This window comes from Schistocerca serialis, chromosome 9 (assembly GCF_023864345.2).
Source record: "Schistocerca serialis cubense isolate TAMUIC-IGC-003099 chromosome 9, iqSchSeri2.2, whole genome shotgun sequence".
Classification (NCBI taxonomy): Eukaryota; Metazoa; Arthropoda; class Insecta; order Orthoptera; family Acrididae; genus Schistocerca; species Schistocerca serialis.
In genome coordinates this window covers 472,535,209-472,547,951 of record NC_064646.1, presented here as the reverse complement: position 1 = coordinate 472,547,951, position 12,743 = coordinate 472,535,209, and the positions used below count along the sequence as shown (strand labels likewise).

Sequence of the window (12,743 nt, the reverse complement as noted above, 5' to 3'; positions counted from 1 at the left end):
CGTCACATGACAGGAATATGTTGTCGACCCACCTAACTTGTACACTTGGCGAATGGCTAAAAAGATTCTTCTACCTTGCCCGATTTAGGTTTTCTTGTGGATGTGATAATCACTCCCAAAAAGTGATGAAAACATAAGAGTTTGTCACATAAACTGCAACAAATGAATGCAACAGTTTCACAGTCGCACAGTTTTCTCTGTGCTCTGTCAAAACATATGTTTTTAACGTTTTCAATTTTTTCCGTGTGTAGACCGTCAAATCCTGCATCTGTCCAAGCAAATCTGAAAGTGTCCTGCAATTTTGGAGAGAGAAGATGATTATGTGTGAGGGCCTGAACTTTGATAATTGACACACGTCAATTGCCTGAAAATAAAAAGTTAAAATTTTTACTCGAGAGAAGACCTTTCGTCCGCAGTCGCTCACGCTAACCACGGGACCACGGCGCTCCTGAGGTCACATTGTCCTTCATGTTACATATCTTGCACATCGACTACTCAATTTGTATATTTTGCTTATTTTTTCCATCGTTCCACAAAACTTCTTCTTGTTTTGTCGATTGAAAATGGTTCAAATGGCTCTGAGCACTATGGGACTTAACTTCTAAGGTCATCATTCCCCTAGAACTTAGAACTACTTAAACCTAACTAACCTAAGGACATCACACACATCCTTGCCCGAGGCAGGATTCGAACCTGCGACCGTAGCGGTCACGCGGTTCCAGACTGTAGCGCCTTTAACCGCTTGGCCACACCGGCCGGCGTTTTCTCGATTGATCTGTGTTCAGTTTTTCAAGGCCTGTGCACTGTGACAACTTATAACTAAATCTGAGGGGGGTGCGATGGGGAGATTCCCTTGTAAGGACGGCGCCACCTGTCCGGATCTGGAAGGCAGCAGCTGTGGTGGGCAGCGCATGCGCCGTGTACGGTGCGGAGACCTACGAGGGCTATTCGGAAAGTAGTGAACGGTAAGTCGCGTAATGGAAACCACAGTGAAAATCAAAACTGTTTTATTTGCAACAGTTAGCTACACCTTGCAGCAACTTCTCTACCAGTCGCCGCCGCTCAGACTTAGACATCTGGCGTAGCGTTGTACGAACTTCTCAATTCCCTCGTTATAGAAGACAGCCGCCAGTGCTTTTCGACAATTTTCTACTCTGGGCTGCAGCTCGTTGTCTGTGTCAAAATATTGTCCTCATAACCAGCGATTCATTTAAGGAGAGATGAACCTCAGGGGTAGCCAGTTACGGCTGTATTGTGGGTGATCAAACACTTCCCATCGAAAACGCTGCATCTTCATCGCCCCTGCAGAGTGCGGCCGATAATTATCGTGTAGAACGAACCGCATGACAGTTATGTTATGTGGATCGTATAGCTTCAGGCGAAATCTCTCGCCAGGCCCTCATACTTGGTGGGAGACGCTAATTTCTAAGCCATCTTTACGTTCTCACTGTGAGCTCAGAACTGAAAAGACCGACATGACGCGATCGACGGGCGTACAGATTGCCCGACGCATCTGTGCAAAGCTTCATCAGATTTTTACTGTATTTTCCATTTCGCGATCGATCGTTCCTTACCTTCCGAATAACCCTCATAATAGGACGTCGATTTGCAGGCTTGGCGTCAGCTCACGGCAGCAGAAGCAGCATTCTCCTGGAGATGGCGAACAGCTGTATCCCCGAAATACTGAACAGAGTTGATTTTAGGATCCGGCAACAAACCAGAAGAGACTTTTAAGGAGCAGAAAGGATTAAAGAACAAGTTAACACAACAAACAGAGCATTTGATTTACTTGTATTTCTCCAATACCCAAAAAGGGAAGTAGGAGTAATCCGCTGAATTATAAGCCCATATAGCTAACGTCGATTTGCAGTAGGATTTTGGAACAAATACTGTATTCAACATTATGAAGTACCTCGAAGAAAACTATTTATTGACACAGAGCACGGTTTCAGAAAAATATCGTTCTTGTGAAACACAACTAGCTTATTATACTCATGAAGTAATAAGTGCTACCGACAGGGGACGTCAAATTGAATCCATATTTTTAGATTTCCAGAAGGTTTTCGACACCGTTCCTCACAAGCGTCTTCTAACCAATCGCGTGCCTACGGAGTATCGCCTCAGTTGTGCGACTGGATTCGCGATTTCCTGTCAGAAAGGTCACAGTTCGTAGTAATAGATGGAAAGTCATCGAGTAAAACAGAAGTAATACCCGGCGTTCCCGAAGGAAGTGTTATAGGCCCTCTATTGTTCCTGATCTATATTAACGACATGGGAGGCAATCTGGGTAGCCGTCTTAAATTGTTTGCAGATGATGCTGTTATTTACCGTTTTGTAAAGTCATCAGATGATCAAAACGACTTGTAAAATGATGTAGATAAGATATCTGTATGGTGCGAAAAGGGGTAATTGACCCTGAATAAAGAAAAGTGTGAAGTTATTCACATGAGTACTAAATGAAATCAGCTAAATTTAGATTACGCGACCAGTCGCACAAATATGAAGGCTGTACATTCAACTAAATACTTAGGGATTACAATTAAAAATAACCTAATTGGAACGATCACATAGATAATATTGTGGGTAGAGCAAACCAGAGACTACGATTCATTGGCAGAACATTTGGAAGGTGCAACAGGTCTACTAAAGAGACTGCTTACACCACGCTTGTCCGCCCTATTCTGGAGTATTGCTGTGCGGTGTGGGATCCGCATCAGGTGGGACTGACGGATGACATCGAAAAAGTACAAAGAAGGGCATCTCGTTTTGTATTATCGCGAAATAGAGGAGACAGTGAATTGGAGTGGCAATCATTAAAACAATGCCGTTTTTCGTTGCGACGGTATCTTCTCATGAAATTTCAATCACCAGTTTTCTCCTCCGATAGCAAAAACATTATATTGGCACCCACCTACATAGGGAGAAATGATCATCACGATAAAATATTAGAAGCCAGGGCTCGCACAAACCATTTAAGTGCTCATTTTTCCCGCGTGGTGTTCGAGAGTGGGACGGTAGAGAGACAGCATGAAGGTGGTTCATTGAGCCCTCTGCCAGGCACTTTATTGTGAACAGCAGAGTAATCACGTAGATGTAGAAGCGAACAGAGTCCAGCTATCGATGTCAACGGGAAGAGCCTCGAAGCGTGAGTGGGCTGAGCAGCTGCCGCCGGCCATCCTGTGTTCTGTAGGCAGAGGGCACTCTCAGTAGGCAGCTGGCGGAGCTGTGATTCAGCCGAATCTACATCTACATACATACTCCGCAATCCACCATACGGTGCGTGGCGGAGGGTAACTCGTACCACAACTAGCATCTTCTCTCCCCGTTCCACTCCCAATCAGAATGGGAAAAGTGACTGCCTATATGCCTCTATACGAGCCCTAATCTCTCTTATCTTTGTGGTCTTTCCGCGAAATATGAGTTGGCGGCAGTAAAATTGTACTGCAGTCAGCCTCAAATGCTGCTTCTCTAAATTTCCTCAGGAGCGATTCACGAAAAGAACGCCTCCTTTCCTCCAGAGACTCCTAGCCGAGTTCCTGAAGCATTTCCGTAACACTCGCGTGATGATCAAACCTACCAGTAACAAATCTAGCAGCCCGCCTCTGAATTGCTTCTATATCCTCCCTCAATCGGAGCTGATGGGGATTCCAAACGCTCGAGCAGTGCTCAAGAAGAGGTCGCACCAGCGTTCTATAACTGGTCTCCTTTACAGATGAACGACATCTTCCCAAAATTCTACCAATGAACCGAAGACAACTATCTGCCGTCCCCACAACTGCCGTTACATACTTGTCCCACTTCATATCGCTCTGCAATGTTACGCCCAAATATTTAATCGACGTGACTGTGTCAAGCGCTACACTACTAATGGAGTATTCAAACATTACAGGATTCTTTTTCCTATTCATCTGCATTAATTTACATTTATCTATATTTAGAGTTAGCTGCCATTCTGTACACCAATCACAAATCCTGTCCAAGTCATCTTGTATCCTCCTACAGTCACTCAACGACGGCACCTTCCCCGTACACCACAGCATCATCAGCAAACAGCCGCACATTGCTATCCACCCTATCCAAAAGATCATTTATGTAGATAGAAAACAACAGCGGGCCTACCACACTTCCCTGGGGCACTCCAGATGATACCCTCACCTCCGATGAACACTCACCATCGAGGACAACGTACTGGGTTCTGTTACTTAAGAAGTCTTCGAGCCACTCACATATTTGGGAGCCAATCACACATGCTCGTACCTTAGTTAGGAGTCTGCAGTGGGGCACCGAGTCAAACGCTTTCCGGAAGTCAACGAATATCCGTCTGATACCCTTCATCCATGATTCGCAAGATATCATGTGAAAAAAGGGCGAGTTGCGTTTCGCAGCAGCGATGCTTTCTAAAGCCGTGCTGATGCATGGACAGCAACTTCTCTGTCTCAAGGAAATTCATTACATTCGAACTGAGAATATGTTCGAGAATCCTGCAACAAACCGATGTTAAGGATATTGGTCTGTAATTTTGAGGTTCCGTCCTTCTACCCTTCTTATATACAGGCGTCACCTGCGCTTTTTTGTGTGAGCCCGGCAGATCGTGCACGACTGCTATAGGCCTCAGACGGAAACTTGCCTTCTGTTACCAAACTTGATGCACCATGTGGTGGTGGTGATACGTGGAAGCACATTATTGTTATAGTTGTTATTATTGTTATTAATCCTCGGCGAAGCTCATAACACTGCATTGTGTGACTGAGGTTTGTGGCGTGCACGATTTATAGAGTGAGTAAAATAGTGGACTCTTTGGTTAAGTGCTGACCTCCTACCGGACAGCTGGCAGCATCATTGCCATTTCTACAGAGTATTTTTGCACTTTTCTGTGAAGATTGATACACGTCAAATGACTGCGAAACCGGCTAACGTAGACAGGAAATATGTAATGGGGTGGGGGTGGCTGTACTGTGGTATTTCTGGTGGACGAAGGTACGTACGTATTCTACACGAGTCACATTTCTACCTCACTACATGTAACGGAAATGTCGCGGACACGGGTGACATGTCTGTTAGCTCAATAGCTTCATTGCGAAAGTTCATTCACTGAGGTATGGTCAGCTTCTTGACGCATTTCGGTCAACATAAGGCTGTCTAGTATGCCACTGCAAACACGGAAATAAAACTAAGACAAAAAGTAAAATGTTAAGAATGATATAAAAAAAATCATGATTTGATCCAATTCTACAGCAATTAACCTGTATTGTTGCGAGGCTGGACTATTAATCAAACAGCTGTGACGCATACGCGGAAGATCTTTATCAGTAGGCCTCTTATTCATCTGCGTCTTCATTATCCTTGTAACACGGTTGTTACATGTTTAGTAATATGCCTCACTTTACAGTATAAACTTTTATTAAATGAAATTTGCTTGTAAGTAAGAACTTACTTGGTTGAACGAACTTTGAAGGTAGTAATGGTACTCATCGCTTCTTGTTGGCTATAACATGGAGCACCTGCCACAAAGATATTTGTATTTTTTTTTCCAGGTATTAGAAACAGCCGCTATGTCGCATTAATCATGCATATATACGCCTAGAGCTTCGTTTGCTGTGCATATGTTGTCATTGAAAATACCACATTTGGTCCAGTCTAGGCTTTCACTTCCGACGATCAAGACGCGGAATAGCTCCGGAACTCCAGTCCAAACTCAAACAGGGTGGAGCATGAACACCTGAGTAACTGTTACGCACGATATCTCTCCCTGGAAACATCCTTACAATTCAAGATCCTGCTCCCTCTTTCCCCGCAAAAATGTGTGTAATGCCAACATATTGAAGTGAACTAAGCTGTATATGTATAATTAACGTAGTGCTGCAACTGTTCGAAATCTCTGGCAAACTATGCATACATATATCAACTCGTCAAAGTCAACTGTAGACGCTGCCATACAACGACTGAGTGGTCAAAGGTAAGGGCACGTTTCAGCTCACAGTAGCGCAGCTTTCTAATCCGCAATGCTATCACGGAAGGCGATCACCCATAATTACCTTCACGGGCCTCGCGAGGGTTTGCCATTGACGTCAATAAATTTATTGGCCGTGAGAAGGAGAAGTGAGCGAAAGTGGTGACGGAAAACGTGATTGAACGTGCAAGAGTAATGCAAGTGAGCAGGTCAGTTACGGCAGCAGGGGCACTTTGCTGAGTGGATGCACACAGAGAGTAGTGCTTGTATGGGATCTGGCAGAAGTCGCTCTAGACGTTCCAGAGTTACGGTTTTGGCCACCCCTTTTCAGCTCCACCCTCGTCCATATGGGCGCTAATTGCGTTCTGCTGAAACAACTCTTTTTGTTTTCGGGGTAGTTACTGATACGTGTACCAAATTCGATAAAAATTCCTTCAGGCGTTGAAGAGTGATGCAGATATGTCACTGTGTTTTTACTCCACCCCCCAGGTGTCAAATGTTGTCAGTACTGTCTCCAATGAGACCAAACGACCCAGAAAAATATGGCTCTGATACTAATATCGGTCGTTATGGGCTACTATTACATGTCTGTTTTCACCCCACCTGTAGGGGTGGTAGGGCTATAATACCCTCACAATATTTGTATACAAATAACACAAAAATACACCGAGCGAGGTGGCGCAGTGGTTAGCACACGGGACTCGCATTCGGGAGGACGACGGTTCAATCCCGCGTCCGACCATCCTGATTTAAGTTTTCCGTGATTTCCCTAAATCGCTTCAGGCAAATGCCGGGATGGTTCCTTAGAAAGGGCACGGCCGATTACCTTCCCCATCCTTCCCTAATCCGAGCTTGTGCTCCGTCTCTAATGACCTCGTTGTCGACGGGACGTTAAACAGTAATCTCCTCCTGCTCCTCCTCCAAAAATAGAGATACAGACAGAGAACCTCGTTAAAATTGCTGCAGACGTTCGGATTACTCATCTGTCATCTCCTTTTCAGCCCCACTTCGTAATATATGCCAGATAGATAATTCATACCCCCGCAGCACTTCTTCCCAGATAGCGACATGTGTATCAAGTTTGTCTGAAATCGATCCCGTGGTTTAGGAGATGTGTAACGGACACCCATTCAATGTTTTTCATAAATATTTAGGTGGGTTAAGCATCCTAATTAAAGCAACTAGTGGTTTATTCAGACTAAATGTGAATTCAGCACACATGGCATTGTGAACAAATGTTCAGTTGTAGTTTTGTGGAACGAAAGTCCCGGTGCTGTGCCACAGCATTTGATGCTCAGATGAGTAATGTGTGGGAGTGCTCCACTAGTACGAATACTGGAGTATGTGGTGCAACTACCTCGTCTCCCACGTTCTCGGGCTTAATCATGACGTTGCTGTCACCTTGGCGAGATCTTCAGATCACTTTGTCCTGTAACAAATGTAGTTGCATTGTTTAAAAACTGTGGGATGACATTACCTCGTGTAAGTGTCCGCAGTGCGTCTGTCTGTTACATGAGTAAGGGACAAATATTAATGTCCATGTGAAGCTATAAGTAGAGGCAGATTGAAACCATCAAACGTCGTCATCCTAGGAAAGAAACGTAACATTGATGGAGTAGTGATCAGCGATTGTGAAGCGTATGTGTAAGGTAAGTAGATCATCGTAAGTTGCTGTTTAATCATGTCGAGTTAATTCGTATATAGGGTGGATATAGGAAAGCTTCATCTCTACAATGGAAAAACTTGCATTTTTTAATAGCTAAATAAAAGGACCCATCGACATGTCTAACCTCCCACAGGGAAATAGAAGAGACGAATAAACGAGAGAGGAAAATAGCAAAGAAATATATTGGCCTATAGAAATGAAAAAGAGAAAGCTGGGACTGTGCACGCAGACCTATTCGGTTACAATGTCGTCGCGTTACTATGTAAGGTACTAAAGTGCATGTAATGGTGTATAGAAATTAGTCTGATTTTGTAGTTTAGTTTTCTGGTATTCTGCTATCCCACTTTTCTTTAAACAGACCATCTGATGGTGAATTGGTAAGAGATAGGAAACCAGTAGTGATACATATCTGTGATCTGAAGCTGAAAAATACAATGGAAAAAAATTCTTTGCGAAGCGCAAGCGAAACGTGGTTCAGTGAAAGCCCAAACGACAGGGAGAAATAAGAAGCTAACGGTCCCGGAGCGCGTCAGGCTGCCATCGACAAAACCGCGGTGTGTTTATCAACAGCGTCGGTGTTTACTGGCAGTCACCTTGACTTGTTCTCCTTCGTCGGCCTCCGAGTCGTCCAGGAACAGCAGCTCGCCGTCCTCGCACGGCCCTTTGTTGCCCAGCTTGTAACACACGTTGTCCTCAGGGTAGAGGATGCGGTACTGGTCGACGCACTTCTTCTCCTGCTCGGACAGCTGCAGGCCGTGGCAGAGGCAGCAGGCGGCTAATGCCGCCGCCGCCGCTAGCAGCAGCCGAGCGCCGGCAGCTCCCTCCTTACTCCTCGCCATCACGAACGCGACTGAAGTGCGGTGCCCGCTGCCCGCGCCCTTCTGTTTGACAGAAGAGCAGCGGCATTGCGGGGAGTGGGGGCACGGCTCGCGCATGCGCAGTCGCTTCCGTCTGCGGTAAAGCTCCAGCTACGCGAGACGTTCCCGCGACGGCAATTTGCGGGAAACCTCAGAACAAAAAATTATTTCCCGCAACAAATCACACCTTAATGCCCAGTTGTTGAGTCTTACGATAGCATTTCGGCTTGAGCCTGCAATTATTTCGGCGTAACCTGTCATTAGTGCTGATCCTACGAAATGTCTAACATGACTCAAGTCAATCGCTTAGCTTGTTCACTACCTCGACAAACTGCCCCATAATGTTCAGCTAATGGTGTCATAAAACAGAGAAAACATAAAATTCATATAAAACATGTTCGCCCATTTTGAGCGTTGTCGTTGTTGCCTCTTCATGGCACGACAGTCTTTGAACACCATAGATACAAGAAAGTTCTTCAAAATCAGGCATGCGTGATTATATGTGATGCCGTTAAATTTGTCGGAAGAGGCAAACTGGCAAGCAAATAATCTCGTTAAATATTGCGCTCCCGAAGCAAATCGCTCAATAAAGAGTTCAGAAGGAGGGCGAAACGTAACTAGATAGAAGTACATCCGAAGGCGTCGTTACTGGAGGATAGGTAATATTGCCGAACAGGGCACCGATACGTAACTTCCTCGTTGCACATGTTCGCCATTGTACATATTCAGTATCGTACAAACGAGGAGAACACACGGCTAGTGCCATTACCGGATTTCTCAGAAACTTCGTTCGATGGAAGAGTGGTCACAATAAGCGCACATGTGTCTAGATACTCGACCGTTGTGAGAAAACGACGGTCAAAGTTTTCGACGTAATGTAGATGCCTTTTAGTGCGCGATAGTGTCAATTGTAACGGTGGTGCAGCGGCTAGGGCCGCGGTGTCGCAACTTTGCGCCACATCTTCGAAACCCGATTATTTTTCATCGTCATTTTAATTATTTACTGTTTTTTATTTATGTTCGCTTGGCCGTAGATCGATACTACACGATTGTTTCTTGTGAAGTCAAGGGATACAAGGGCATTGCATCTGCTTTCACGTTCATTATATTATGTATGCGTTTACGGTATTTTGAGGGTTACAATCTTTTTAAATTCTCGTATTTCATTCTTTATCAGTTCCTACATTAATTCTTATATTTTATTTATATGTTAGTCCTTCAGGAAGATTTTGTATATTCTCTTGGATGATACCACCTGTAGAAACATTCAATACACTGAAATTCCACACACCACGATCGTCACGCAGGGTCATGTTTGCCACTGTGACATTTCTGCGAGCGAATCTCTCAGAAAAGAAACGTCGTTAACATTGCTGAAGATATCACGGGTAGGCAATAATTTCGCGGCAAACCACGCGTAACAGATCACTTTTTCGAAAACTGGCGCTTGCAATTGAAAAATGGGTGTGTGTGTTTGTCCTTAGGATAGTTTAAGTTAAGTAGTGTGTAAGCTTAGGGACTGATGACCTTAGCAGTTAAGTCCCATAAGATTTCACACACATTTGAACATTAAAGCTCAAGTTCAAGCAATTCATAATGAATCAAGGCACACTACAGGAATTTCAGCAAAAACAATTTCAAATTGTTTTCTCATCCATTTATTGTTTTCTTTTTAATTCATTCCCCAAACATTATACAAACAATATACAATGAAGGCTTTCACGACCGGCTGGTACTGTTGTTGATAATTCTTCCGGGTTATATGGCCGTGGTCCATGGAATTCTTCTATTCCTAACGTTTCGTCCAATACTACGTTGGACATCCTCAGAGGTATGCCTGGTGCTGCTGAGTCCTGCCGACTGACGGCAGGACTCAGCAGCACCAGGCATACCTCTGAGGATGTCCAACGTAGTATTGGACGAAACGTTAGGAATAGAAATATTCCATGGACCACGGCCATATGGAAGAATGATCAACAACAAATAAGAACAACTTTGTTTGAACATCCATTAGAAAATATTTTAGTAGAACTTGTACATATTTTGTAAAACAATAGTCCTCTTTGAACTGTTCATACATTCATATCCTTCCACATTTAGTGTTTCCCAAAGAGCATCGAGGAGACCAAACACCAAGGAAGAAAAAGACCCACACGCCATAACACAATCTTGTCCGTGCTACAGTGCTGGCTCTACACGTGGTGGCAAGTAAAGTTCTCCAGCCATTCACCAAATCCTAAACCTTCCATCGGATTGCTGCAGCTGCAGTGTATAGCATATCCATCGGTCCCAGATCACCCGTTTACAGTAACCCACTGCCCAGTGGCACCGATCTGTCTTAGCATTTCGGTGGCTTACGAGCTGCTGGAGCCCGTTCTCCTCAACATCTCACGCACAGCCACTGTGCTATCAAGACTGCTGCAACTCACAAGTGTTTCCTTTTGTCCATTTCGTGCGAATTATTTATTTTTACAGTGACTCTCTGCAATGCTCAGCTCCTGTCCGTTGGGACATGAGGTCTGCCTGGTCTCAGTACTTGGTGTGGCTGCGGTTGTTTCTTAGCGTTTCCGCTTAACAGTCACATCACCACCGATAGACTTGAGCAGCTTTAGAAGGTTGAAATATTCCTGACTCGTTCGTCACTGACGTGATATGCAATGAATTTTTTTTGGGGGGTGGGAGGGGGGGGGTTAGGGAGCAAGACATCTAAGGTCATAAGCGCCCAGTACAGAACCATAGAATGCTGGGACCGCGAGGGTAAAAAACCGTTTCGAGGTCCAGTACAGAAAGGAACAAAAAATAAATCTAAAACTTCAAGACGTGACGGAAGAGTATCTAAAAGACCTCGACAAGACACCGGAGTCACGAAATAGAAATCACATCTTTTGTGTTAGCAGAAGAGCCAACACCGTGTTACGAGTGGAGGCCGAAATGCACGCGTTTTAGCTCACGCAGGCTGGCGTGAGGAGGGAAGAACTATACTGACGTGAGGTCTGGAACATGACAAGGAATGAGAATTCAGAAAGCGGGCATAATTAGTTTGATACTTAACTTTAATCCATTAATGATGAACGTCGCTCTTGACGGTACATGATTCACAATATTATCAGTTCAGAATACATTCTTGAAGAGTATGGCGCCTTGTTAGGTCGTAGCAAATGACGTAACTGAAGGCTATGCTATACTGTCGTCTCTGCAAATGAGAGCGTAAGTAGACAGTGAACCATCGCTGGCAAAGTCGGCTGTACAAACTGGGCGAGTGCTAGGGAGTCTCTCTAGACTAGACCTGCCGTGTGGCGGCGCTGGGTCTGCAATCACTGATAGTGGCGGCACGCGGGTCCGACGTATACTAACGGACCGCGGTCGATTTAAAGGCTACCACCTAGCAAGTGTGGTGTCTGGCGGTGACACCACAAAATATCGTCATATTACTGCTTTTTAAAAAACTTAAAATGCGAGCCGCAGCTCGCACGTCATCGGCTAAAATGTCCGGCAAAGCGGACGGCAGCCCTACCCTGAGACGTAAGTGGCTAAAATAGGGGCAGAGGATCAGGAAATGTCTCACTGTGAGTGGCTGGCTACAGAAAGGACAGGTGGGTGTAGGGTCGCCATTCAACAAGTGGTGGTGACTAAAGCGGCGGTGCCCTATTCGCAACCGAGCTAACATTACTTCCTCACGGCGAGACGGCCGGGAGGAAGTCGGCCAGGCTGTTGGGAGAGGTTTGACTTCTCAGAGTTTGTTCCCATGAAGGGAGCACCAATGGTCATGCCAAAGTGACGTGATATGCCGATAGAGAAAAGTAAGAATATCTTGCGAGGGAGCAGAGTGAGAGACGGGCCGACCGAGATGGACTGCGGCCTTGGCTGCAGCATCAGCAGCGTCATTCCCAGGCGCACCAACATGGCCAGGAAGCCACATGAACATCACTTGGGCTCCCCCATCTGGGAACAAATGGAGGCAGTCGAACGATGGGGGTAGACTGGATCGGTATCATCCAGATTCTGAAGAGCACTGAGGGAGTCTGAGCAGAGCACACAGCGAGTGAGCTGGTGCCTCTGGAAGTAGTGAACAGCTCTGATAGAGGGCAAAAAGCTCTGCGGTAAAAATTGTGCACTGGTCGAGAAGCCGGTACTGAAACTTCTCATCGCCGATGACAAAAGCACGGCCAACACTGTGGGCTGACTTGGAACTATCGGTGTACAAAAATATTCTATCGGCTAGTTGTGAGCGAAGTTCGAGAAATTTGCAGCGATAGGTAAGCTCGGGAGT

The 12,743-nt window shown here is 45.3% G+C and overlaps 2 protein-coding genes across 5 annotated transcripts in view; one reads left to right on the top strand and one right to left on the bottom strand.

The window, feature by feature from the left end:
- Nucleotides 1-8,487, bottom strand: part of LOC126418815 (uncharacterized) — a 36,324-nt gene extending 27,837 nt beyond the window's left edge. For both annotated transcript variants that reach the window (XM_050085757.1, XM_050085758.1), the window contains exon 1: nucleotides 8,210-8,487. In XM_050085757.1, the coding sequence (XP_049941714.1) occupies nucleotides 8,210-8,455 (246 nt within the window). In that variant the 5' untranslated portion in view covers nucleotides 8,456-8,487. The remainder of the gene's footprint in view (nucleotides 1-8,209) is intronic.
- LOC126418812 (copper-transporting ATPase 1) overlaps nucleotides 1-12,743 on the top strand; it is a 515,583-nt gene that overhangs the window by 408,463 nt on the left and 94,377 nt on the right. The window lies entirely within an intron of this gene.